Source organism: Asparagus officinalis, chromosome 1 (assembly GCF_001876935.1).
Source record: "Asparagus officinalis chromosome 1, Aspof.V1, whole genome shotgun sequence".
NCBI lineage: Eukaryota > Viridiplantae > Streptophyta > Magnoliopsida > Asparagales > Asparagaceae > Asparagus > Asparagus officinalis.
This window is the reverse complement of record NC_033794.1, coordinates 14273709-14298353: the sequence shown is the minus strand read 5'-3', so window position 1 is coordinate 14298353 and position 24645 is coordinate 14273709. Positions and strand designations below refer to the sequence as shown.

At 37.4% G+C, this 24645-nt stretch overlaps 1 protein-coding gene across 3 annotated transcripts; it reads right to left on the bottom strand.

The window, feature by feature from the left end:
* LOC109851030 (tuberculostearic acid methyltransferase UfaA1-like) lies at positions 1907 to 22737 on the bottom strand. 3 transcript variants are annotated; one of them, XM_020421153.1, is made up of 24 exons: positions 22313 to 22737; positions 11357 to 11574; positions 10500 to 10605; positions 10322 to 10423; positions 9673 to 9732; positions 9493 to 9555; positions 8647 to 8813; positions 8260 to 8383; positions 7974 to 8154; positions 7617 to 7645; positions 7278 to 7426; positions 6446 to 6548; positions 6212 to 6307; positions 6084 to 6139; positions 5870 to 5993; positions 4947 to 5009; positions 4797 to 4856; positions 4535 to 4696; positions 4097 to 4170; positions 3902 to 3995; positions 3288 to 3424; positions 3099 to 3179; positions 2746 to 2851; positions 1907 to 2368 (listed from the first exon to the last, which is right to left on the bottom strand). In XM_020421153.1, exons 1-24 carry the CDS (start codon positions 22484 to 22486, stop codon positions 2297 to 2299), a joined length of 2601 nt encoding a protein of 866 aa, XP_020276742.1. In that variant the 5' UTR covers positions 22487 to 22737; the 3' UTR covers positions 1907 to 2296. The 3 variants fall into 3 exon arrangements, with proteins under 3 accessions (XP_020276742.1, XP_020276728.1, XP_020276735.1); XM_020421139.1 differs by lacking the exons at positions 9493 to 9555; positions 9673 to 9732; positions 10322 to 10423; ... (1 more) ...; positions 11357 to 11574; positions 22313 to 22737 and having other exon boundaries at positions 3294 to 3424; positions 8647 to 8779; XM_020421146.1 differs by lacking the exons at positions 8647 to 8813; positions 9493 to 9555; positions 9673 to 9732; ... (2 more) ...; positions 11357 to 11574; positions 22313 to 22737 and having other exon boundaries at positions 8250 to 8347.

Genomic DNA, 24645 nt, shown 5'->3' with positions numbered 1-24645 from the left:
CCTCTTCTTTTATTTGTTCTTTGTTTTTGTTCTTCTTGATGCTTTAAAAGTTGAAAAAGGTTCATGAGATTTCATCAAAGCAGAAGTATTTTTTTTTGTAATGTACTAGGTTGTAGATCTCTTTTTGAATCCCTCTTTTGAGATTTTTTTTGGTGTTAATTGTGTGTGATTGTTATGAATGAATGATGTTTGAAGGGGTGATTTCTCTCTCTGATCTGTGGTGTTTCCTTGCGCAAACAATTTGTTTTGTGTCATGCTGATTTGATGGTGATATACTTGGATGGGTTAACTTAGGAGGCATGCAGGCATATATTAAATTGTTTCCATGTCAACTAAATTGTTTCTCACGAGGTTAAACCTTATATGTTGATTGTTTACGTTTTGTGAGGCTGTGAGGCCAGTAATGAACTCAATCGGTATCAGTTTTAATTGAAAGATTTGCTCCACTGTTTGAAATTTGCCCTACCAAAAGTTCAATAGCTGGGTGTCACTGATTTTGAGTATTGTATGTCTTACTTTAGGTGCAGGTAGAGAGAAGTCCTGGTGTAGTTAACATCAAGGAGTTGATATTTAGTTTCCTATTATATTAAGGATCATAAATAAACAAGCTTTTGTTTCCAGTGCATTCTATTTTGACAACAATGTAATCTGCAGCATATCTACACAACGGGCACGCTGTGTACCCTGCAGTTGCATAGGCTATTGCTGCATTTGCATGTAACTATCTTAAAAATTGATTGTTTCACACCCATCACGGTTGATCTGGATGGTTAGGAGGTTCCTATATGGTTGTCACAGTTTGGTTTGTTTTTTGGTTGCATTATCCCGGGGAAAGAAAAAAGAATTTATTGCACTATAATTGACCAATGCAATACGAGTAGAGGAAACTAGCTACAAGTTGACAGCTCATTTTGCAAAAGGGGTTGCCAACTCGTTGTCAGGGGTGAGTAAACGGTTGTTTTAGACGGTTTTGACTATTTCTTTTCAAACCGAACCGACCTGACCCGAACTAGAGTCAAACCCGACCCGTACCTAACCGTGTTAAATCGATGCGGCGTTGCTGCGGTTTGTTTGGTTTGGGCTTAGACATGTAAAGTTAAAGGATTATTAGCTAAAGTAGAAGACTATGTCTCATATGAACCTTTCAGTCATTAGCCAAAGTAGAAGACTATTGCTCATATGAACCTTTCAGTCATCTCATATACCAAAGTGAAGAGGAAACTCATTAAATCGATAACTTTGCGAACTAAAATTAAATATTTATCAATTAATATACATAAAAATGTTGAGTATAAATTATCTATTCACCTTGAATAAGCATAAAATTTTAGACAATTATATTGAGGGCGGTTGGTTTGATTATTTCAGTTTCAAATATTTTAGAACCGGACCGAACATTAGTTTTTCTAAAATCCCATTGAACAACCGAAATTCGGTTGGTCTAATCTGTTTGCGCCGAAGTGTGCTCACTTGTACTCACTGTCATGTGAGCCTACACCGATGTGACTAGTAGTGGTGCTTATAAAAAATACTGTAGCAAAAAAAAAAAAGGAAAAAAGAAAAATATGAAAGGCAACGACTTGCGCGATAGTCATAATTGTTAACTTTTTGAGCTACAAATGCGGTTGAAGTTATAATTTTAATTGCAACTAACCCCTAAGGGGCTGTTTGGTTCCCTGTTTTTGAGGGAAATGCTCTCTTGAAAGCCTGTCAAAAGTATCAAAAGTGTCATTTTTTAGCAGGCTTTCAGTCTAAATCTTCTTTTTTAGAGACGATTTTGGCTGAAAGCCTGCCAAAAAGTGATACTTTTAGTATTTTTGACAGGCTTTCAAGAGAGCCTTTCCCTCAAAAACAGAGAACCAAACCGCCCCTAACAGAAGTCCAGAAATCTCTAACAACTCAAACATGGCACCCAGCTAACTAATTGCTATTACAGCTGTGTTGCCGTGTTGGACGACGACAGTTTACAATAAGGTACTTGCATTGCGAGTTCAATTTTGCAATGAACTAATCCGTATAGCATATACTTCACATATTTGCAATGAAGACCAAAATCCTGCAGAGCACTCCACCTACCGAAGAAGGATGGATCACATCTTCTCTGTTCTTTATCTCTAATCGCATGAGAAATCTAGAAAGAAAAAAAAAAATGACAGGAATTTAAACCTGTAATAGCAAATGTAGGATAATACCCAATATCATTTCTTTTTTACCCGAGAACTACAAGAATAAAACCAATGAGTGGACTTAAAGAAAAATCGTAAAGGTAAATGTTTTCGGAGAAAGCCAGAAAGGATCAGTATGCAGATGGAATGCCTTTGAATGGATCACTGAATGCTTTAAGGTTGCCTGGGCGAGAGAAAACGATCTGCGAAATTTCGTAGTTTTTCATTAGTATTTACCAAAAAACAATACAAGGGGCACCTAATAAAAATAAAAATAAATAAGAATATTTCTGTCATCTGTGAAGTTGTATACGGTATACAAAAATTACAAGCATGCATTTTTTCTTTAACAGAATCTAACATGGATTTTCATGGTTTTGTTCAGAAAACTATTGTGAACTTTGTCACAATTTATCAATTCCTTAATAGTACTGGCTTAAGTGATTACGTGATTCTAAAGAGATATTTTATAAAGAAAATTATCCCCAAATCTTGTATAAACTGCATAACACACCTCCATTATCTATTAAAAAAAACTTCCTCTTTCTTATTATCAAGTTTGATTAAGGCAGACGCATACCTGATAATTTCCAAGCGTCAGCGATTTAAAACCAGCTGCACAATATATGAAGTAGTATTCCCATGTCCTTAAGAACTTCTCGTCAAACCCCAGGGCAAAAATCTCACTGAAAAAAGAAATATAGAAAAGGCTTATGCATGACAATATGTAAACTTTTATGTCATATGCCGAAAAGAATTAACGGTAAGAACTGTGCATGTCTTCATCATCAGATTATATAAATAATTTATTCGTTGAAACAGAAGAAAAATCAAACATATCAAAGAAAATTGATTAGTGCAATCTTTTGATTATAACTAGACAATAAACACCCAAAAGCACCCATCTTACTACTAATTTGATTATGGAAATACCTCTTTTTGGCCATGAAATTATCCCTCCAGCATCTCAATGTTTGGTAATAATGTATGCCCATATTCTCCACATGTTCCACACTATGATATACAATACAAGCTTAAGTAAGTTTCCAAGATAAAACATTATACACTTTTGTAAACACATAACAAAGCTATGAGGATCTGTAATGTATCTGTAACAATTACCAGAACCTTGAAGAAGCAGCCATGGCTGATGTTACTCTACTCAGAGAAGGAAGACACCCACCAGGGAAAATGTACTCCTTTATAAAGTCAGAACTTCTCCTATATTCATCATATCTTTCATCTGGAATTGAGATAAACTGTACCCAAGGGCTCTATTGTAAGAATTTTATAGTGAGAGTGAACAATAAAATAAAATTACAGTGGGGGAAAAAAATCAGGAAAGGGGAATCTTCAGGGATTATTTCGGTATTGTTACATTACGGTGAGAAAAACAAATCAATAAAGGGGAATCTTCAGGGATTATTTCGGTATTGTTACATTTGAAACCTAAATAAGTGCACATTTTGAGCCCAGCTGTCCTTGCTACCAAAGGTTTACATGCTTACATATATTGCGCATCTATCAAAAATCAATCATAACAAGATGATTAGCAAACTGTATAAATTTATCCTTCTCCTTTTATCTTGAAGAATGTCATGATTAACTTTGTGCCTGAAGAAAATTCTGACACAGTTCATCCCATTGCCTTTAAATAAAATTTTGTTGAATCATACGGAGTAAACATTATAAGAATTTTTTTTATTGATATGTAATTTTTTAACAAAAATATTCACCTGAAGGACAAATAGACCATCTTCAGCCAAAATCGATTCACAACGTCCAAAGAATTCTTCCATGTACTCATGCCCAACTGCTTCTAACATCTCACTGCAAAAATTGATTTGGTAAGGCCAAAACTATTTGTGCATTGGTGAGCACGCAAATGCAAAATTATGTCGCAAGAAGATGAAGCTGTTTGGAATCCATACCAAGATATAATTCTGTCATATTTGTGAAAGCTCGGTAATTGGCGGTAATCACAGAGCAAGAATGTAATTTTGTCCTGAAAAAAGATGTACCAAGTAAAATATTTCCAATCTCCATCTATCCTCAACTGCTATATAAATAATCTTAAAATTGCACTTGACCTAAATGTGAATTCCTATGATCAATTTAATAGCTTTAAAGGAGGAATATGAAAAGAGTTTGTAATACATTATATATATGAATTATGAGGAATATGAAAAGAGTTTGTAATACATTATATATATGAATTATGACAAAGAAGAACACAAGCTCAACGAGATCAACTTTCTCTTATATATTGGAAAATACAAAGCAAAGAAAAAAAGATACTGTGGTTTAGTACTTCATATTAATCGAATTCCTGATGAAAATAGATTTAAGGGTTAAAGTGAGATAAAAACCTCTAAACCTGCATCTTTCACTCTTCTTTTGGCAAGTTTGAGTTGCTCTGCAGACAAGGTGATGCCGGTGTATTTACATCCAGTTCGCTTAACAACTTCTATTGCTAGACTTCCCCAACCGCATCCAATCTCAAGAATTTCATGTTTGCTTTCAATTCTAGCCTAAGTTTTGAGTAAGGGGAAAAAAAGACTCAGGATACCCAGTGGAAAACTAAATCATTCAAATGAATGCGTCAAGTCTAAAGGATCTTAAGGAAAGTACCTTATCAATCAAAAGGGACAGTTTTCGTAGCTGAGCAACTTTCAAGTCTTCATTCTCCATCTGTAAATGATATTGCAAATGCAGTACAGAACCAGCTGAGAACTCAAAATAACATAGCACTGTAAAGTCGATCTATAAGGAGATCTGAACCTTGAAAATTGCACAAGAATATGTCATCGTCTCGTCTAAGAATAGAGAGAAAAATTCATTGCTCTGCATACACAAAGAAGAAAAGGATATTGTCAAGTTCTAATTTGTCGGGGGGAAAATAATATAGAAGGATTGATGGTACTTTACAAAGAAGTAACGACACAAGGATACACAAATTGAAAGCTTGATTTTGCATGAAGAAAAGAACATTCTAAGTTTCTGACCTTCTAAATCTTTCCAAGGAGAGAAAAACAATCCAAGGAATCAGCAACATATATCAGGGCATTCCTAATTTTACTATATCAAAACTTAGCAAATATGAGATACAAAATTAAATAATTCATGGCAATGAGTTTACTAGATACGTTGTTTTAACTGTGATGGAACAGTATGTTAAAGAAGACGCAATTGCGTAAAATAGTTTGAATTGATCTCCCAATACCCTGCAACTGCAAGCAACACCCAATATGAAAATAAATGTACTTTGATGAGAAGGGATACCTTTCATTTATAAATTTTCATCTTCCAAGAAGTAATCACACGGCTTCTTTTTGTTTCAGTAACTCAGAATTCTCTACCAGATCACTTCCAAGTCCATAAACTGAATGCAAACACATATAGTGTCTTTTGCTTTTATTTATAGTTGACAATAACAAAATAATCTGATACACTACAAGATCTGTAATGTTTATACTTTATATTTAATACTATGACAGATTTTTATTCCTTCTTTTGTTTCTTCTTTTTACACTATTCTATTAACAACTAATACCTATTGTTTCATTGTAAATTTTTGCTACTGCTAACTAGTGCAATTATGCTATAAATTTGTAAACAGTGAGACAGAGTAAAACACCTATGGCGAGTAATCTGAAAAACAATATAAGCACCACTATTCAGTCACATAATCTCAAATAACTAACCAGATCATAGTGACGAGAGATATTACGACGAGCTTGCGTGAGACTGTTTTGCCTTGAAACATGATGATAAAAATATCTGGCTGATGAAACTCCAGCTGTTAAAAATAATGGTGTCCACCAACCTCTGAAAATTTTAATCAGAAATATTCAATTAACAAAACTATATAAAATACTAACTCATGTTTATAATATAGAAAAAATTGTTCTGAACCACCTTTTATTTAAACTCTTGCTTGATGGATTTGTAAGATCTCTGTTACAAATAAGAATCTGCAAAAAGTAATCAACGTCGATCACGGGATCAACTCAGTAGGGAAAACTGATTCTGTTAATCAAGTATACCAGAAGAAGATCTAGAAGGCCTTCTTGCTTGTCCACAAGGGAAAAGTACCCATTTATATATGCATCTGCAAGTCCTAAATCAGCTTGTGTAGCAATCTGTAAACATGACGAGTGCTAGTAAATTGCCGCACTAATATCAGATGCAAATTCATAATTGTTTCTGATTTATGCCAAATGATTGAGGACTTATACAAGAAGTTACACTAAAAAAAATTACAGAATGGGGGGGAAAACCTTCCAGTAGAACAAAGGAGTGTGAACTTTCAAGACGGATTTCATGTGACTTTTCGTGTTGATTCCTTCAAAAACAAAAATTGTACCTCCTTCTTCTAGCAACCTGCACAAATTAAGTTCTCATGCTCTTTTATTTGTTAATTTAATTTTGTAAAATTTAAGCAAAAAGCACCATACCTTTAGGTGAAAGTACTATAGTTTCACAATGTTTTATTGGGATGACATGAATTTACTCCTTTTTTAGTTGCTGGAACACTATCTTGAGAACTTGTTTATTCCAAAAAAAAAGTAATAAAACGTTGTATAAAAATAAATATAAATTTCATAAATCTCCTGAAAAAAGTAAAGCTGGTGTAGCTTGCACATATAACTTGCACGTCCTGATTAACAAAACGGAAAGAAGACACATAAATTCTATCCGGAAGTTGAGAAGTTCAACTTTATTGAATGGAAACCTTGATGCTCCTAAAAGAGAATATGTCGTATAAGCAAAATCAGTGAAGTGGGATATTTTAAGTTTTTTAAATTATTATTACTTCACTAGAATCAAATGAAAACTTCATTTTTTTTTTATCATGGTGATATGAAAACTTCATTTTTTTATCATGGTGATTGATCTCTGGTCCCATCTCAACCTAAGACCAGTTGTGTATCATGGCCTAGGGAGTGAAAATGACCTTTAAATCACATGCAAGATAACATGACGATAAGCAAATGATTTGTTGGTTAATCACGCCTATGCTACTCTAAGTGACAGAAATGAGGAAGAAAAGTGTGCACAAGATCTCTATGGACCACAATAACTTGAGACCAATAACTACTGCAAACTTACGTCAAGCAACCAGTCGATATATAACGTTCAAGAAATCTAGTAACTATAAGTCTTGCTCCAGTTTCCATCAAAGAAGGTACCATATGTGTTGGATTTTTCAAAGGATTATATTCCTTTCCAAGAACACCGTGTGCAGCAACTCTACCAGCCTGACAGATAACCCCAAGAACTCATTAGCTGGAGCCCGTGCGATAGGAAGCATCCATAAACAAAGTAGCAAATTGAAAAGGATATAATAAAACTGTTTCAAACTTCAAAGTATATTATAAAAAAATATTCTATCAAATCAAAGCTTGTATTACACACTAAATTCTATAGGTACTGTTGTGTCATAAGTACCTTTAATCCATCTTCGTGGAAACCATAGCCTGCAAAGAAAATATGACTGACATTTACATTTGATAAGTTTTACAAATATGAGTGATAAGGTATGCAACAAAATGAAAATATGCAGAACTTCTATTAAGCATGATGAACACGCCAATCATTTTGCACCATGAGTTCTCAAATTTGAGTACAAATCTTGTTTTGGAAAAGAAAGCTTCTATTCTTTGATTGCAACCCTACGCCTAATGAAATGCATGCTGATAGTAGTTTGTACATCTTCTTTCTCCCTAAGAGATACATTATTGTTTATGTCAACAACTTATTCATGTGAAATTCATAACTTTCAATTAGAAGAGAAATCACAGATACCTTGATATGCACCACAAAACCAAATTCCTCTTTTGCCCTGAATTTTTTCAAGCTCAAGTGAAGCTTTTGATGCTGCCACTGAAGGAACAGGATGGCTTGTCCTCCATTTAAGTTCAGTATGCTGAGGAGTACAGGGAGGATTGAGAGTCACAAGGAAAGGAGGTTCAGTTGGACCAAGATTCTACAAAACGCAAAAGAAATTCAATTAGTTTTTTTTTGTGCTTAATAGGTCACTTACAGAAACATTATGACAGTGCAATTAACCAACAGAAGAACCTTTATACACCTGGAGCACATTGAGCCAGTACGAAAGACAAACACCACTGTTGGTTGTTCCGAGAAAATTCCAGGCACTCCATGCTGCTGGGTTCTGGGGCATCATTTTTGTGTCGCGATGAAGATATATATCACTGACATGGAACAATAAACATAAACATTCACTAAATAAATATCAGACTAATCAAATTGAAAAAATGATCCCCTTCTACAGCTGGACTTTTCCAAGATATCAAATACTTAATTACTCCCAGATACGCATCCTCTGAAGGCTATACAGGTCCTTATCATGTTCAATCTGTACAAAAATTATTTATCATTTTGATCCTTTTTCATGTTTAATGCTTACTATAGGTGTTAACTTTAGATCTAAAAGATAGGATAGAATAGAGAGTACCTGTACATATATCTAAAAGCACCAAGTATTCTTGATTCCTCATATGTTGCTCCTGTTCCTAAAATTTTCAAAGCGTCTGGTGCGTGGACGCTAATTATGCATCCATCATATATCTCTTCTGAATTATCTACCAATAACACACGACAGCCTGCCACCATAAACCAAATGTTTCAGGACAAGTATATCGAAGTATTTTTATTGTGTCATGCACACGCAAGCAAATGAACTCAAGTATATGTACACAAGGACAGGTATACATGCACATTATATGAGGAAATTAGCAATAACCATATCCATCTTTTCGCTGTCTAACCCATGTTTGTTTATGCGTGATGCAGTTTTTATAGCTGTATCAAGCCTGTGATGCTATTGCTCCTAATTAGCATATTCATTTGTCACCGTTGTACATGTCTCCAGACTATCTTAATCAATTCTCCTCATTTTGTTCTCAAAGAAAGCTATCGTTGATTTCTCACAGAGGTACTTATTACTTATCCTATTTTTAGTGTATAGACTTGTCCATCTTAATTTTTTATTCAGCCTCAATTGCTATCCTAAACATCTTACTCTATCATCCTACATTTTGATCTGTAAACGATGACTGGTTGTAGGGCCATTGAGGGGGGAAAAAATTATATCTAACATGTTTAATAGCTTAAGCATATTAAAGTGACAATATTTTGAAATTTGACACAACACACATATTTACCACAGCTTAAGGACATTGTGCCCATGCACAATGGTTCTACAGAGAGAGAGAGAGAGAGAGAGAGAGAGAGAGAGAGAGAGAGAGAGAGAGAGAGAGAGAGAGGGGGGGGGGGGGGGGGGGGGCCGCCAGGCTCACATCCTCAGTTGCACTGCACAACCAGTTTTAATATGACAATCTCTATTCTCCAGCTCTTCTCTAACCTGCTCCAAGTCAAATTGTGCACTCAAACTGAAGATTAACATGTAAAAGAAAAGACAAATAGCAATAGCTTCAATAAATTCATAACGATCACGAACAAAACTCAAAGGAACATCTACCTTGTTGACATAATGATGCGAACGCCCCTTGACTGTGAGCCATTGGGGACGACCAAAGAGCTGAAGTGCGCACAAATATTTATATCTAGTGGTTAGTACATATGTGAAAGTTAAAAAAAAAAAAAACTTATGTTTTGTTTCTCACATTCAAAAACCTTTTTTGACATGGTAAATTTCACGAAAAACTATCACGTCTTTGCGGGTTTCTGCACAAAGCTACCATAAACTTTTTTTATTTGAGAAAACTACCAAATTTTTTTCACTAAACTTCCTGTAATAATTTTTTCAGTGAACTATCATGCATTTAAGCTGGTCTGTCACATGCTTCACAATACAGGCGGCATATTTTGGACAATCTACCCTTATCTACTTTATATACATGATCCTATTCCCCTCTCCTACATTCAAGAATAATTACGCGTTATTCGAGCTGATAGGTCATTACCAAAAATTTCCAATAGTTCATGATATTTTTCTGCCGTCTTAACAGTTCATGATAGACCTCTAATAAAAAAAGATTACGGTAGTTTTGTGCAAAACCCTACCCTATACATGACACACTTCAAGATTATTTGCACATAGATTAAGGTTGCTTAATATCAAATCTCACAAATTAGATGTGATCAAGAAATAAGAAATGTGATGATACCTGAAGTAGATGATGATTCCTGCAAAATGAGAGCACAGAGAAAGCCGAGAATCTCATCACTCCCTCAGAAGAGCATGACCAGATTGAAGCACAAATGGGTACCTTAAAAAAAAATCATTATCAATTGACCCAAGTAAAAATGAGCTTTTTTTGGGCAACATTTTAAAAATGGGCTTACAAGATAAGCAGTCTGAAACAACTGAGAGTATCCATGTGACTTGATGAACTGCTCCAGGGTTTCACCTCGGCCCAAATCAGGATTGTTCTCATGATCCTCAAGATACCTTTTTTTTCATGCGCAAAATTAATAAAGCTCAATTGGGTTTTCTCGATTGAAACTAATTCAAAGAGTGATTGTAGACTTATTGGGATCCATAAACTTTTAATATGCAAATTTAGAGAGATTCCTAAAGAATTTGAGGGGATTTAACATGTTTTATGAAATGCGCGATAGAGAATGAAGCCCAGAACGGAGCTTTCTTCTGAAGTGTTGTTAATGGAAAAGTTCACACATGTTTTAACCTTGACACCCCAAGTTCAAAAATTCTTCAACTTCAATACCCCAAATTTTAGGACATCATAGCGTAAAAAAAAAGAAAAAAGAAAAAAAAAATCAAAGTTCAAAAAGATGTAGACATCGGGTCGCGAAATGTCAGAAAAAGACTTTGGGGTATCAAACTGAAAGAAGTGTACACTTCGGAGTATCGAAGTTCATCACAGTGTAAACTTCAAGAGTACCAAAGTGCAAATAACCAATTGTAAAACTTTTCAATAACTGTCATGCCTGACGACAACTGCGGCTAGTTGTTCAAGTGTTTGGACAGTTTTTGCACTTACGCACTTAACTACATTGTTCTTATGAGCTTTGTAGGCTGTTACGTAGAAATAAGTATAGTTTAGACCTTTTTTTATTTAAGACTGTGAACCTCGTTAGCAATAATTTTCAATAGTTCATAATGTTCTTACACTATTGAAAGTTCCTATCTGATTTCTCTAATTAAAATTTTATATAGTTTCGAAATTGAGATTACTCACTTAAGAACATCAGCTTTAAACTTGACAATTTCACGGATCATTTGCCAAAAATAAGGATTAATTGCATTTCTTTTTTGTGCAAATAAACCGGATAATCCATTTCTGCTCCCCCATTCACAACCCTTCCCTTCATCAAGACTGACGGAAAATGACATGTCAGAAATCTCCATTTCAATTCCAAGGGTCTCAAAGAACTCCATCATGTTCGGATATGTTACCTATAATGACAAATAAAAAATAATTTAGTATACAAATACATATTTAAATGAGATATGTATATCTTCTCTAATGCAAACAGATGCAGATATGAAGCAGAAATAGACACAACAATGTCCATACAAAAACATATCCACAAGTTAATAATCTTATATTAAGGAAGAAATCAAGTGTCGACCTAACACTGTTAATTTTGGACCACTATGTTGGGGAAATACCCGGGGCTACGCTAAACCCCTTTAACAGCGAAAAACGTAGTATAAAGAAAAATACACCAAGTTTTACGATGTTCGGCAAACTTGCCTACGTCATCGGGAGCCACACAATTAATTTCTTATAAATCAACAAGAAATTACAATACAAGAACAGATCTCAAACCTGAGATCCCTCAACAAACGGAAGTTTGTTACTGTAGCTACAGTAATAACTCTCTTCTTTAAATCCCCTTTCAATTCTCTCTTTAATTTCTCTTAAAATCTCCCCTCAAGTTCACTGTTGAGAGAGTCGGGGAGAGTGAGAGAGCGAGAGAGAGAGAGAGAGAGAGAGAGAGAGAGAGAGAGAGAGAGCAGAAGAGAAGCGCCGTCACCAAGAAAAATTCACGAGAGAGAAGGAGAGAAGAAGCACACGAGATCACAAGCTAAAAATTCGCGAGAGAGAAGAAGAGAAGAAGCACACGAGATCTCAGGCTAGGGTTCCTTTTATAGGTGAACCCTAACGCCAGGATGGCGATAGCCAGCTAGGCTGTCGCCAGCCATGCGAGCGCTCGATCTCGCTTGCAGGCCACCAACCTCACCTGCAAGGAGCCCGCGCTCGAGCTCGCCTGAAACATGAGCGCTCGAGCTCGCCTGGATCTCGCCCGCTGCTCGCATGCAAAGTCCCAAGTTCGCCTTCGGATCTGGGGGAGAGAGAGAGAGAGAGAGAGAGAGAGAGAGAGAGAGAGAGAGAGAGAGAGAGAGAGAGCAGAAGAGAAGCGCCGTCACCAAGAAAAATTCACGAGAGAGAAGGAGAGAAGAAGCACACGAGATCACAAGCTAAAAATTCGCGAGAGAGAAGAAGAGAAGAAGCACACGAGATCTCAGGCTAGGGTTCCTTTTATAGGTGAACCCTAACGCCAGGATGGCGATAGCCAGCTAGGCTGTCGCCAGCCATGCGAGCGCTCGATCTCGCTTGCAGGCCACCAACCTCACCTGCAAGGAGCCCGCGCTCGAGCTCGCCTGAAACATGAGCGCTCGAGCTCGCCTGGATCTCGCCCGCTGCTCGCATGCAAAGTCCCAAGTTCGCCTTCGGATCTCGCCCTCGCCTGTGCCACGCTCGAGCTCACCTGACGTAAGCCTCGAGTTTGCCCGACAGAGCTCGACTCATGCTCATCGCCTGCAGGTAGGTTTGGGCTACACCCAAATCCAACAATCTCCCATTAGGAGATCAAACCATCGTCAGCAGGCTATCTCAATAAGCATCTTCTCCTGTGTGGCTCCACCCTAATCACTTATGCATGAAGGCCAACTGAAGTTACGTACAACTCCAGTTTCTGAATGATCATCGTCTTTGTTAACATATCTACTGGATTCTTGCTTCCTGAAATCTTCTCCAGTTTTAATATGTCATCTTCCAATAAGGATATGATTAAGTGGTATCGAAGCCCAATGTGCTTCGTTCTAGAATGAAATGCGAAATTCTTAGCCAAGTGTATCACACTCTATCACTGTGTAAAACATTCTTCTCGTGTTTGAATCCCAACTCTGTTAATAAACCCTGAAGCCATATCATCTCTTTACTCGCTTCAGTCACTGCTACATACTCAGCTTCTGTAGTGGATAGAGTGATAATCTTCTGTATCTGTAGCATCCAACTAACACCTGTAGTTCCGACAATGAATACATAGCCGGTGGTGCTTCTTCGGTGATCAACTTCACCTCCAAAGTCTGCATCGACGTACCCTTATGCTTCCACTTCTTCCTTACCAAAATACAAACACTTCTGTGTGGTGCCTCGTAGATACCTCAGATTCCACTTGATTGCTTTCCAATGAGCTTTTCCTGGATTTAACATAAACCGACTGACCACTCTCACTGTATGGTCAATGTCTGGTCTCGTAAGACCATTGCGTATATCAAGCTTCCAATGGCTGAGGTGTAAGGAACCTTAGCCATACTCTCTTTCTGTTCATCTGACTAAGAAAATTGATCCTTTGATAGACGAAAATGGTTGGTCAAGGGTGTGCTGACTGACTTGGCATCGCCCATATTGAATCTCTGCAAAACACGATTGATGTACTCTATCTGAGACAACTGCAAGAACCCTTTCTTCTTGTCTCTCGTGATTTGCATTCCAAGGATCTTCTTTGCTGGACCTAAGTCTTTTATGTCAAACTCTTTTGACAATTGCTACTTTAAACTCCTGATGTCCTCCATATTTGCACCTGCAACCAACATATCATCAACATATAGCAGTAAGATAATATAACTGAACTGATATCTTTTGAAGTAGAAATAGTGGTCGATGTTGAACTTCTGGAAATCTTCCTTGTGCATGAAGCCGTCAAACTTTTTGTATAACTATCTTAGGGCTTGTTTCAGGCCATACAAGCTCTTCTTGAGTTTGTACACCAAGTTCATCTTCTTTTCTTCTAAGAAACCTTCTGGTTGGTCCATGTATATCTCCTATTCTAGATCTTCATGAAGAAATTGTATCTTCACGTCCAACTGCTCGAGATAAAGATTTTTAATAGCTACAATATTCATCACTGTCCTGATAGTATTTAATTTTACCACGGGAGTAAAAATATCGGTGTAGTCAATTCCTTCCTTCTGCTGAAATTCTTTAATAACTAGACGGGCCTTATATCTTCTGGAGCCATCCTGCTCCTCTTTCACCTGATATACCCATTTGTTGTGAAGTGTCCTTACCCGTGGGCAACTCAGGTAGTTCCCACGTCTAGTTTGAGATGAGAGATTTCATCTCATCTTTCATGGCAATCTCCCACTTACTCACATCTCCACTCTGACAAGCTTCATCATAGCTTTCATGCTCCCCTCCATCTGTTAGCAACAAATAGTTTATATATCTCTTGTCGGGCACAGGAGACCGAGAAGATCTTCTTAATATCGGAGCTTGTGTGTCGGGCTCCTGCGCATCGTTCTGTCTAACAGGCTCTTCTGGCTGAGGACATTCTGTACTGGGTTCTTTCGAGAGGTTACTCGGGACATCATATACATCTATAAATATTGACTCGCTCTCTGAGTCATCTATCTTATGCATATTCTTGTACATCACCTTCTCGTTGAATATCACATCTCTGCTGCGGATCACTTTCTTATTTTTTTATTGTCCCAAATGCGGTAGCCGAAGTCATCTTCACCATAGCCGATGAAAGTGTATTTCTTTAACTTGGGATCAAGCTTATTCCTGCGTTGATCACTAATATGCACGTAAGCTACGCAACCAAAAACTTTGAGATGTGAGAGTTTTACTTCCTTTCCGCACCATACCCCTCTGGTATTCTGTGCTCCAATGAAACCGATGGAACTTAGTTGATCAAGTAAGCTGCTGTATTGATCGCTTCTGTCTAGAATTGCTTTGGTAGACCTGACTGTATACAGATATTTCTGGCTCTCTCTGTCAACGTTTTGTTCATCCGCTCAACTACACCATTTTGCTGAGGCGTGTCGGGCATGGTTCTCTCCATTCTGACCCCGTGCTCATAGCAGAACTTTTTGAATCCGGTGTCTTCATAATCATCATCATTGTCGGTCCTGAGCTTCTTTATTCTCAGACTAGTCTCATTCTCGATCATGTCTTTCTATTTTCTGAAAGCCTCAAATACTTCTGATTTATGCTTCAGAAAGTAAACCCATACTTTTCGAGAGTGATCATCGATAATAGTCATGAAGTTGTGTTTCTCACCAATGGATACGGTGGTGGTTGGTCCCCAAATATCTAAGTGAACGAGCTCTAGCTTCTCTTTCCTGGGGGTTCTGCCACTTGTCTAAAAGCTGACTCTCTTCTGCTTTCTAAGTATGTATTCTTCACATATATCCATCTCCACTGACTGTGGTCCTGGGAGTTTTTCCTTTATGTGCATGATTTTCATCCCCTTCTCACTCATATGATCGAGTCTCTAGTGCCACAGCTTTGAAGTCTCATTACCTGCTGTAACTGAGATCAAACAACGTGCATCTGTTGTCATATACAGGGTACCAGTCTTCTTACCTCGGGTAATCGTTATTGCACCCTTTAAGATCTTCCAATCATCACCATGGAAGGTCATAGTGTATCCTTCGCTAGCCAACTAAACTACATATATTAAGTTCTTTCTCAAGTCCGAAATATGCCTGACATCCTTCAACTCCTATACTGACCCGTTTAACTTAATTTTTACTACACCTTTGCCCATAATAGCACACGGTTGATCATCACCAATGTATACATATCCAAGATTTCCAGAAATATACTTTTCAAAGAATTCTTTCTGAGAAGTAGCATGGAACGACACTCCTGAATCTAACACCCAAGATTCATCCTTTCTCTCCAAAGAGCATATCAATGCGTCGTCTCCTCCTGAGGTGGAAGTGACATTCACCTCTGCCTTCGCATCCTTCTCCTTTTGTGTACTCTTGCACTGATTCTTATAATGCCCGGTCTTTTCATAATTCCAACATTCGATAGCCTTCAAGCTGTTACTTGGATTCCTTAACTTGGACCTCCTGTCCTTTGATCTACCTTTGTAGTTTGATTTGCCTCGTCCGTTTCCTCTGGTTGAATTTTTATCTCTTGACTCTGTATGTAATACTGAAGAGGTTATAGCTTCACCCGACTCTCTCCGTCGGATCTCCTCACTGAGAACTAGATCACAAACATCGTCGAACTTTAACTTATTGCTTCCCGATGAACTACTCACAACCGTGACTGTAGCGTTCTAGCTTTCTGGTAGGAAAGACAAAAGGATCAACGCTCGAACTTCCTCATCAAACTCAATTTCAACTGAACTCAATTGAGTTGTGATCATGTTGAGTTTATTGAGGTGTTGTGCTACTGACACATGTTCCGCCATTCTCAGATTGAATAACCACCTCATCAAATAAACTTTGTTTACGGTTGATGGCTTCCCATATATATTTGAGAGTGCTGTCATAAGACCCGCCGTGGTCTTTTCCTTCGCAATATTAAACGCAACATTAAGAGTCAACGTTAATATGATAACTCCGAGGGCTTGTCTGTCTAGAAGGTTCCACTCATCTTCCTTCATAGAATCCGGCTTCTTACCCGAGAGGGGTGTTTTCGTCGAAAGTCGCATTCATTATCGATTTCATTATAACTTTAATCATTTACAACGAATTCAAATAACAAAAATAAAAGTTACAACTCTCTTGAAAATAAACACAAGAATCGTTTATCGGCTCTTACTTGCGTGGGTTCTTCGCCGGTGCCGGGGTTTATCCGTGGACGACCACGGATCGGATCCGGTTGTCGAAAAATTAACGGATCTCCTTCTTCACCAAGAAAGTATTTGCTTAAAGCTCTGAAATCGACCAAGCGAAATCAGTAGCTCTTCTCGAGATTAAGACTAAGCCTAATCTCAAGGAGAAATCGACCAAGCGAAATCAGTAGCTCTTCTCGAGATTAAGACTAAGCCTAATCTCAAGGAACGGACGTACGGGGCTTCGGATTAAGACTAAGCCTAATCTCAAGGAACGGACGTACGGGGCTTCGGATCCTTCGAAAGACTTCTTCTTTATATTAAAGTTCGTCGGGATCTCGTTGGTCTTCGCTTAAATTTCATGCTCCTTGACTCTTCAATCCAGCAGCACCTCGTCCTCTTGATAAAATTCTAGCTCTATAAAATGGTGGCATTAGGCTGATATTTATAGGTCTCGGGTGCTGGTATTTGGATGAGAATGAGTGATTTGGTCTTATCTTCAGTTAACAACAGCCTAACCATGTTTGTGGATGATATCAAATTAGTTAGGAACCCCTGGAACAGATAAATCCCGTGAAAACCGCTTTAAAAACGTCAAAAATACGTTTCGGGCTCTGCTGACTCGCGGGGGGTGTGGGTCGGCAAGGTCTGACCCGCGCTTGCGCGAGTCGGACAGATCTGACCCGTGCTGGCGCGGGTCGGCCTGTGCCGTCCCGCGCTGGTGTAGGTCCGTCACCTCCGCCAAGCTCTTTCTCTTTTGGCGCTTTTCTTTTCGGGACTTGTACTTTTTACCATTTCATGTATTTGGTCGACTCGTTGACTTGTACGCTTCGTTGCGGGACTGACCATCGAACATGTCGATTACTTGGGGCTGCCTGACGTACGCGTGTTGGCCGACGCGCACGAGCTGATTGACGCACGCGTGTTGAGCTGATTGACGTGCATGTGTTGACCAACGCGTATGAGTTGATTGACGCGCGTGTTGACCGACGCGCACGAGCTGATTGACGCGCACGTGTTGATCGACACGCGCGAGCCGATTGGGTAGACCTTCTTGACTCGTCCACTCTTTGCTTCGAGTTTCGTGCGGGCTCTCATAGGTAATTTTAGACGCCTATAGGGGGTTGATATAGATTTTTTGATTTAGATAATCCTCAATCTGTATTTTTTAGAATCCGAAATCTGTTCCATCAAACTTCTCTAATCTCACTTTTCCTTCATCTGCGACCATTGCTCCCACTTGAATCTGACTTCCTCTAAATTGTTTCAGTCTTTAATACCAGGTTTTGGGGAAATACCCGGGGCTACGCTAAACCCCTTTAACAGTGAAAAATACAGTATAGAAAAAAATACACCAAGATTTATGAGGTTCAACAAACTTGTTTACGTTCTCGGGAGCCACACAATTAATTTCTTATTAATCAACAAGAAATTACAATACAAGAGCAGATTTCAAACTTGAGATTCCGCAAAAAATGAAACTTTGTTACTGTAGCTACAGTGATAACCCTCTTCTTCAAATCCCCTTTCAATTCTCTCTTTAATTTCTCTTAAAATCTCCCCTCAAATTCACTGTTGAGAGAGAGAGAGAGAGAGAGAGAGAGAGAGAGAGAGAGAGGAGAAGAGAAGCTCCGCCACCAAGAAAAATTCGCGAGAGAGAAGGAGAGAAGAGGAGAAGAGAAGCTCCGCCACCAAGAAAAATTCGCGAGAGAGAAGGAGAGAAGAAGCACACGAGATCTCGAGTTAGGGTTCCTTTTATAGGTGAACCCTAACGTCAGGCTGGTAACAGGCTGTCGCCAGCCATGCGTGCGTCGAGCTCGCTTGCGGGCCACCAACCTCGCCTGCAAGGAGGCTGCGCTCGAGCTCGCCTGAAGCAAGAGCGCTCGAGCTCGCCTGGATCTTTCCCGTTGCTCGTTTGCAGAGTCCCAAGTTCGCCTTCAGATCTCGCCCTCGCCCGCGCCACGCTCGAGCTCGCCTGACGCAAGCCTCGAGCTTGCCTGATAGAACTCAACTTGAGCTCGTCGCCTACAGGTAGGTTTTGGCTACACCCAAATCCAACACACTATAATTTGTTAGACTGATTCAAGAATTCTAATCTATGTATGAAGATATCATTCCTTATGATCAGACTTTCTAATAAATACTTTATCTATAAATCAATGGCTAAATGGCACTTAAATGCCCTAATGTTTTACTATCTGTACACATAAATACCCTAAGTTATAAAAAGTAACATAAAAATATCCTAATGTTTTACTATCTGTACACCGTTACTTTTGACTAAAATGCACTTCATTAAAACATTAGTAATAAATTAAAGGGGTAGATAAAATAGTAATTAAAGCAATAACTAGGAGCAATACAATAATAAAATTCTTGTGTACTATGCTTATGGAAATATTCCTAGGAATATTTTGTTATGTATTTAACAGAAGGTAATAATGTGCTACTTTTTGACAATTTAGGGTATTTTTATGCTACTTTTTACAACTTAGGCTATTTAAATGTAAAGGTAATGAAATATTAGTGTATTTAAGTGCTATTTAGCTGTGTTAGAATTAATATAGAATTATAATCCTCAATCCTTACCATAACTTTGGAGTTTTGGTATAATGGTTAGAAGGACTTAATTTAAGATGATATCAGAGCAAACTAAGTTCGAATCTTGTTGGCAAATAATTTAATGCAGATTTTGAAAAATTGTAACCGCTGCGTGGTCTAGGATTTCTGTCCATTAAAAGGACGCTCAACGTGTGAAGGCATGTTAGAATTAGTATAAAATTATATTCCTCGACTCTCATCATAACTTTAGAGTTTTGATATAATAGTTAGAGGCAATTAATTTAGGAAGCTCTAAATCAATCTCCAATCTCATATTTACACAAGGAGCCTCATTTTATTATTTGGTTTTGTATGTGTGAGACATTGATAGGATATTTGATATGTTCATATTCTCATCCAACAGGATACATATAAGGATACGTATTAGAACTTCGAATAATCTGAAACCATATATACATTTGTGATTTGTACATTTCTGCACGTGAAACAGAGCCTATTAATTAGTTGCATGTGAACCATGGCTGAGTGTTTTTGTTTTTTCATGAATCAATCATTGAATTAGGGTAAAATACAAATGATTAATATTTTCTCTTGAGTCATTTTCTTTGTATGTATCTTTTCACAAGTTTTCTTTGAGAATATGATATTTTGAATTTTTTATTTTTTCCCACATCAGTCCCGTTTGGTAAAGGGTTAAACGAGGAGCTAAGGAGAGTTAACTCCTTCTTAACCTGTCAAACACGAAAGAATTACACAAGGTGTAAATTGAGTTAACATGTCATAATTGACCAAATGCAAAAAATAGTAGAAGTGTTTGCAAATCCCTCCAGAGGGTTAAAATGAGTTTACCCCTCAAAATGAGGGGTTTAGAAATTCACCGATTAGAGGGATTATGAGTAATATTCTTAGGTCTCAGGTTAGACTCTCCTGAGAAGCACCCACAAGAATTTAATTTTTTTAAAATACCTGAGGCAATGCATTGGGTTATGCCTCTTACACATACCCGGGGGTTTGACACTCATAGTTCGAAGGATCGTGGGGACGTTCCCTCGCTAAACCCAAATAATACTAATACTAATAATAATAATAAGAGGGATTATGAAATAACATCTCTATTTATAAAGAACATTGTCATAATATTTTTTAATTCCCAAACATAAAAATAAGCATAAGATTAAATAAACTAACCTAACAACTTAACAGATGGGGAAAAAAATTAACCCTTCAAATTAACGAATTGGCTAACCATGGTAACTCTGCCCTTAGTTCCTTTTATTTACCCCTAATAGGGCCAAATGGTTCACGTATAATCTTTTCTTCGTTTAACCAGGACAAACGCTTGGGCCCTACTATCAAATACTAGGGACGGCCCAACTGCTCTGAAAAGACCGCATAGCTGCGCTAAGATGGGCCCCTAACTAAAAAAGACAATCTCTGCAGAAAAGGAATCCGCAGCTTTAGACCAGCATATGTGGTCATAGAGAAATCCCAAATACCCATTTAATTATTTTCTTGGGTGATTAGGCACTTATTAGTCCTAAACCCTTTTTATTATTGTTTATATACTATATATTAAAACAAGGTTACTTTTATGTTATTGGTTAATGTGAGTGTCATCTGATATCAATGTGACACAGAAATCACTCATGTTTTAATATGTCACACAGAAACATTTTGTAATTCTCTTATAGATGTCGAATATGCATCCAACATAGATAATACAAAGACAACTCTATTTTAAGGTTTAAGGGTCTTTAAAAAAAATAGAATAATAAATGGCTGAATCTCTGCGCGCGGAAGAGGGGGTGTATTTTGCAATTGACCTTTTTTTATCCAAAATCTCATGATAACAGTACTCGGATAGATACTCCAAGTATACCTAGACAACTTTGGAAAATACAGTATTAAATAACTTTTTTTTAGGGAGCAACCAAAGCAACACAAGTATATCGTGAATCAGTAGACTCTCAATGGATAAGGTGAAACATTATTAGTTTTTTTTTGTATGTAAACACATCATTATGAGTTTTAATTATTATGCGCTAGCTAGGACACTTGCTAAAATCATAGGGGTTTTATTTGGAATCTCTTTAGCTATCCTATTTCTTTAGGCATGTGTAATTACTCTCTTTTATATTTCCAACTTTGCAATTTCCTTTTACTAAGTTAAACACCGCTTAATGTATGTCGTAATTTTGTCTCTACCATTCGCCCATTTAGCCTATGCTAATTAGTCGTAAGTTCCGAATGAAAACATTATCATCTAAAATAATCTCACAATAGTAATCCAGAAAAATTAATCTACGTATAGTAGAATCCAAATATGTCGGAAAAGTTAAAAAAAAAAAAAATCCTATTTTCGTTTATTTCTTTATAATTTTTCTTTCATGTTCTCTCTTTTTTGCTTTTTATATGCAAATAACGGGTCTAAATGTAACAAAACATTCTCCAAAATAAAAAAATCGCAGACACATGCGTATATGCTCTTTTTTTTTAAGAATGTAAGGACAAACCCTCTTGAGATTGCTGTTTTTTTAATCTAAATCATTAATTATTTAATGAGTAATTGTGCTATATATTATATCAGACGCTTACTCTATTGCACTCAAAGAAAAAAAAATCATAACACCCTGATAAATAATCAATGATTGTAATTAAGTAGAGGCCCCTCCACTTTTTTTTTAATTTTTTTGACGCTGCAGAGGATCCGAATCATTAAAACATTAAAGCACAACACCGGAGGAGGCTCTCTAGTAACTCACCCGATTGAAGACCATGAATCCAAGGTCTACATCGACTCCGTCGACCGCAACGGTCTTCGCGTGCCCGCCTAGATGATCCTCCTCCTCGTAGAGCACGACGTTGACGCCGGCATCGGCGAGCTCGTAGGCGGCCACGAGGCCGCTGATTCCGGCACCTACCACGGCGACCCGCATTTTGTCTCTTACTAATTTCAAGAACCTTGGCGACGCTCAAAAAGACCAACTCGAGGAGAGGAGAGGAGAGGAGAGTTCTGTTCCCGGGCTTTGTAGGTGGTTTTTAAAAGGATAAGGTGTTATATTACAAAATAGAGGAAAAAGGAAAAGATATTTGGGAAATATTTTTTAAGAAATTAAAGGATTGGTAAGTGGATTCTAGATGCTTTCTATACGGTTTTAGCTATTCCTTAAAGGTTCTTCGTGTAGTTCATTAAGGTGGGGATGTTTGATATTTTTACCCCCCATAAGTGTAGGTAGTAAGCAGGGGTGCCATGTTGAATTTGATAATCTGGTGGGGGGAAAAGATCATATAGTACTCGGAGACCGCCTATAGAGAAAGTAAAACGCAACATATATAAGTTTTACTATCAATTTCAAATAAATACTAGTAGCTCGCCGTGTCAGTGGAAAAGTAAATATCGGTGTAAAAAATATTAGAAACCTATGCGGCCAGCAAGTTTAAATTGGGTGTCGGAGCACGCGGATAAATTTAGTGAACTTAAAAGCAAAAGGGGGAGTGAGAATATCAAGGTCTTAACGGATACGGATCTAACCACGTCGGGTACAATTTCGAAAGGAAATCTAAACCCGTGGAGGGTTATCCTCCTCGGGCTTATCTCGACAGACTTCAACTTGTGCACGTGGTCATGTTATTAACCGACAAAAGAGACAAGAAAAAAAAATATTAATCTTTTAGCACAAATAAAATGTAATGGGAGCGGTAAATTAGGTGAGAGCATTATTATTGGGAAACAATTGTATTTGTGCGCCAAATTAAGAATCAGCACGTGATCGACTTAACTCATTGACCAAAATTAAGCGTGGGTTAAGCTATTTTTTCAAGCTAATTTTTTTTTGGATTCGGATCCTCTCCACTATCTAAAAGGTAGTGGATGGACCACTACATAATCACAACCATTGATTATCTAGTTGGTGATTGTGATTTTTTTCTTTGAGTGCAAATTAGGAATGAGTGCAATACACGGAGGTATGGTGAATGTTAGATTTAGATTGTATCATAACCGCGTACTAAGTAATTAGCGATTGGGATTAAAAGTAGTGGTCTCTCCACTACTTTTTTGTAGTGGAGAGGATCCAAATCTATTTTTTTCTACACCTTTTTTTTTCTATTCCTAAAATACCCTTATCTTCTCCTCATGCTAACATTTTCCTCCATTCTTTTTTTTCTTCTACGGTTATGCCTCCTCCCTTTCTCTTCATTCTAAATTTGTGCGACCTTCATCCTCCTCTTTCCTTTGCCCATCATCCTCCACCCTCCTCTCTTCTCTATCCCAACTTCATTTCCCTCTCTCATCTTTCCTCCAACATAACTCAATTCTCGATCGTCCCTCTTCTTCTACTTTTCCTCCTCTTTAATTTTCTCCTTCCTCTTCTATCATTTGTCCCGTCTTTACCTTCATCATCTCTTCTTCAATTTTATTTCCACTTTCCTTCTCCTCTTCTTTCGTGCATCTCCACCTTTCTCCTCTCTCCTGCCTTCTCCTCTGTTTCGCAATAGCTGCCGCATCACTCAAATACCATTATCTTTGAAAGTGACGCCGAAATTAACACTCAACGGTCAAACTTAGCACCTGATAGTTAAACTTAACACTTAACTATAAAACTTTAAGTTGAAGCCTTAAAATTAATAGATAAACTTTTAATTTAACATGTGAGGTGTAACATGAACTAGCAATTAAGCTTTTTCGCTGCCACATCATCTCCTCCGCTATTTTTCTCTTTCCTCAATGTTTGTTAGTTGTTACTCATTATTTTTCCACAACTGTCATTGTAACCTTCAAAGGTTGTCTTTTTAGCTAAGATGATCATTTTTTAGAGTTAACTTTAGATTTAGAGTGTTAATTTTAAATTTCAAGTGTCAAAGTCTTTATTTAACACTAACAAATGGGTAATGGTGGAGGAAAGAGGAATATGATTGAGGAAAGAGAAAAAGAAATGAGAGTGTTAACATATAAGTACATGCATTGCGGAAAATTAGATAATCTTAGTTATAACATATAAATTATAACATATAACTTTAATTGTTTGACAAATAAAAAGTAAAAATAGATATATTTGACAGTAACTATATAATCTTAGTTATAACATATATAAAT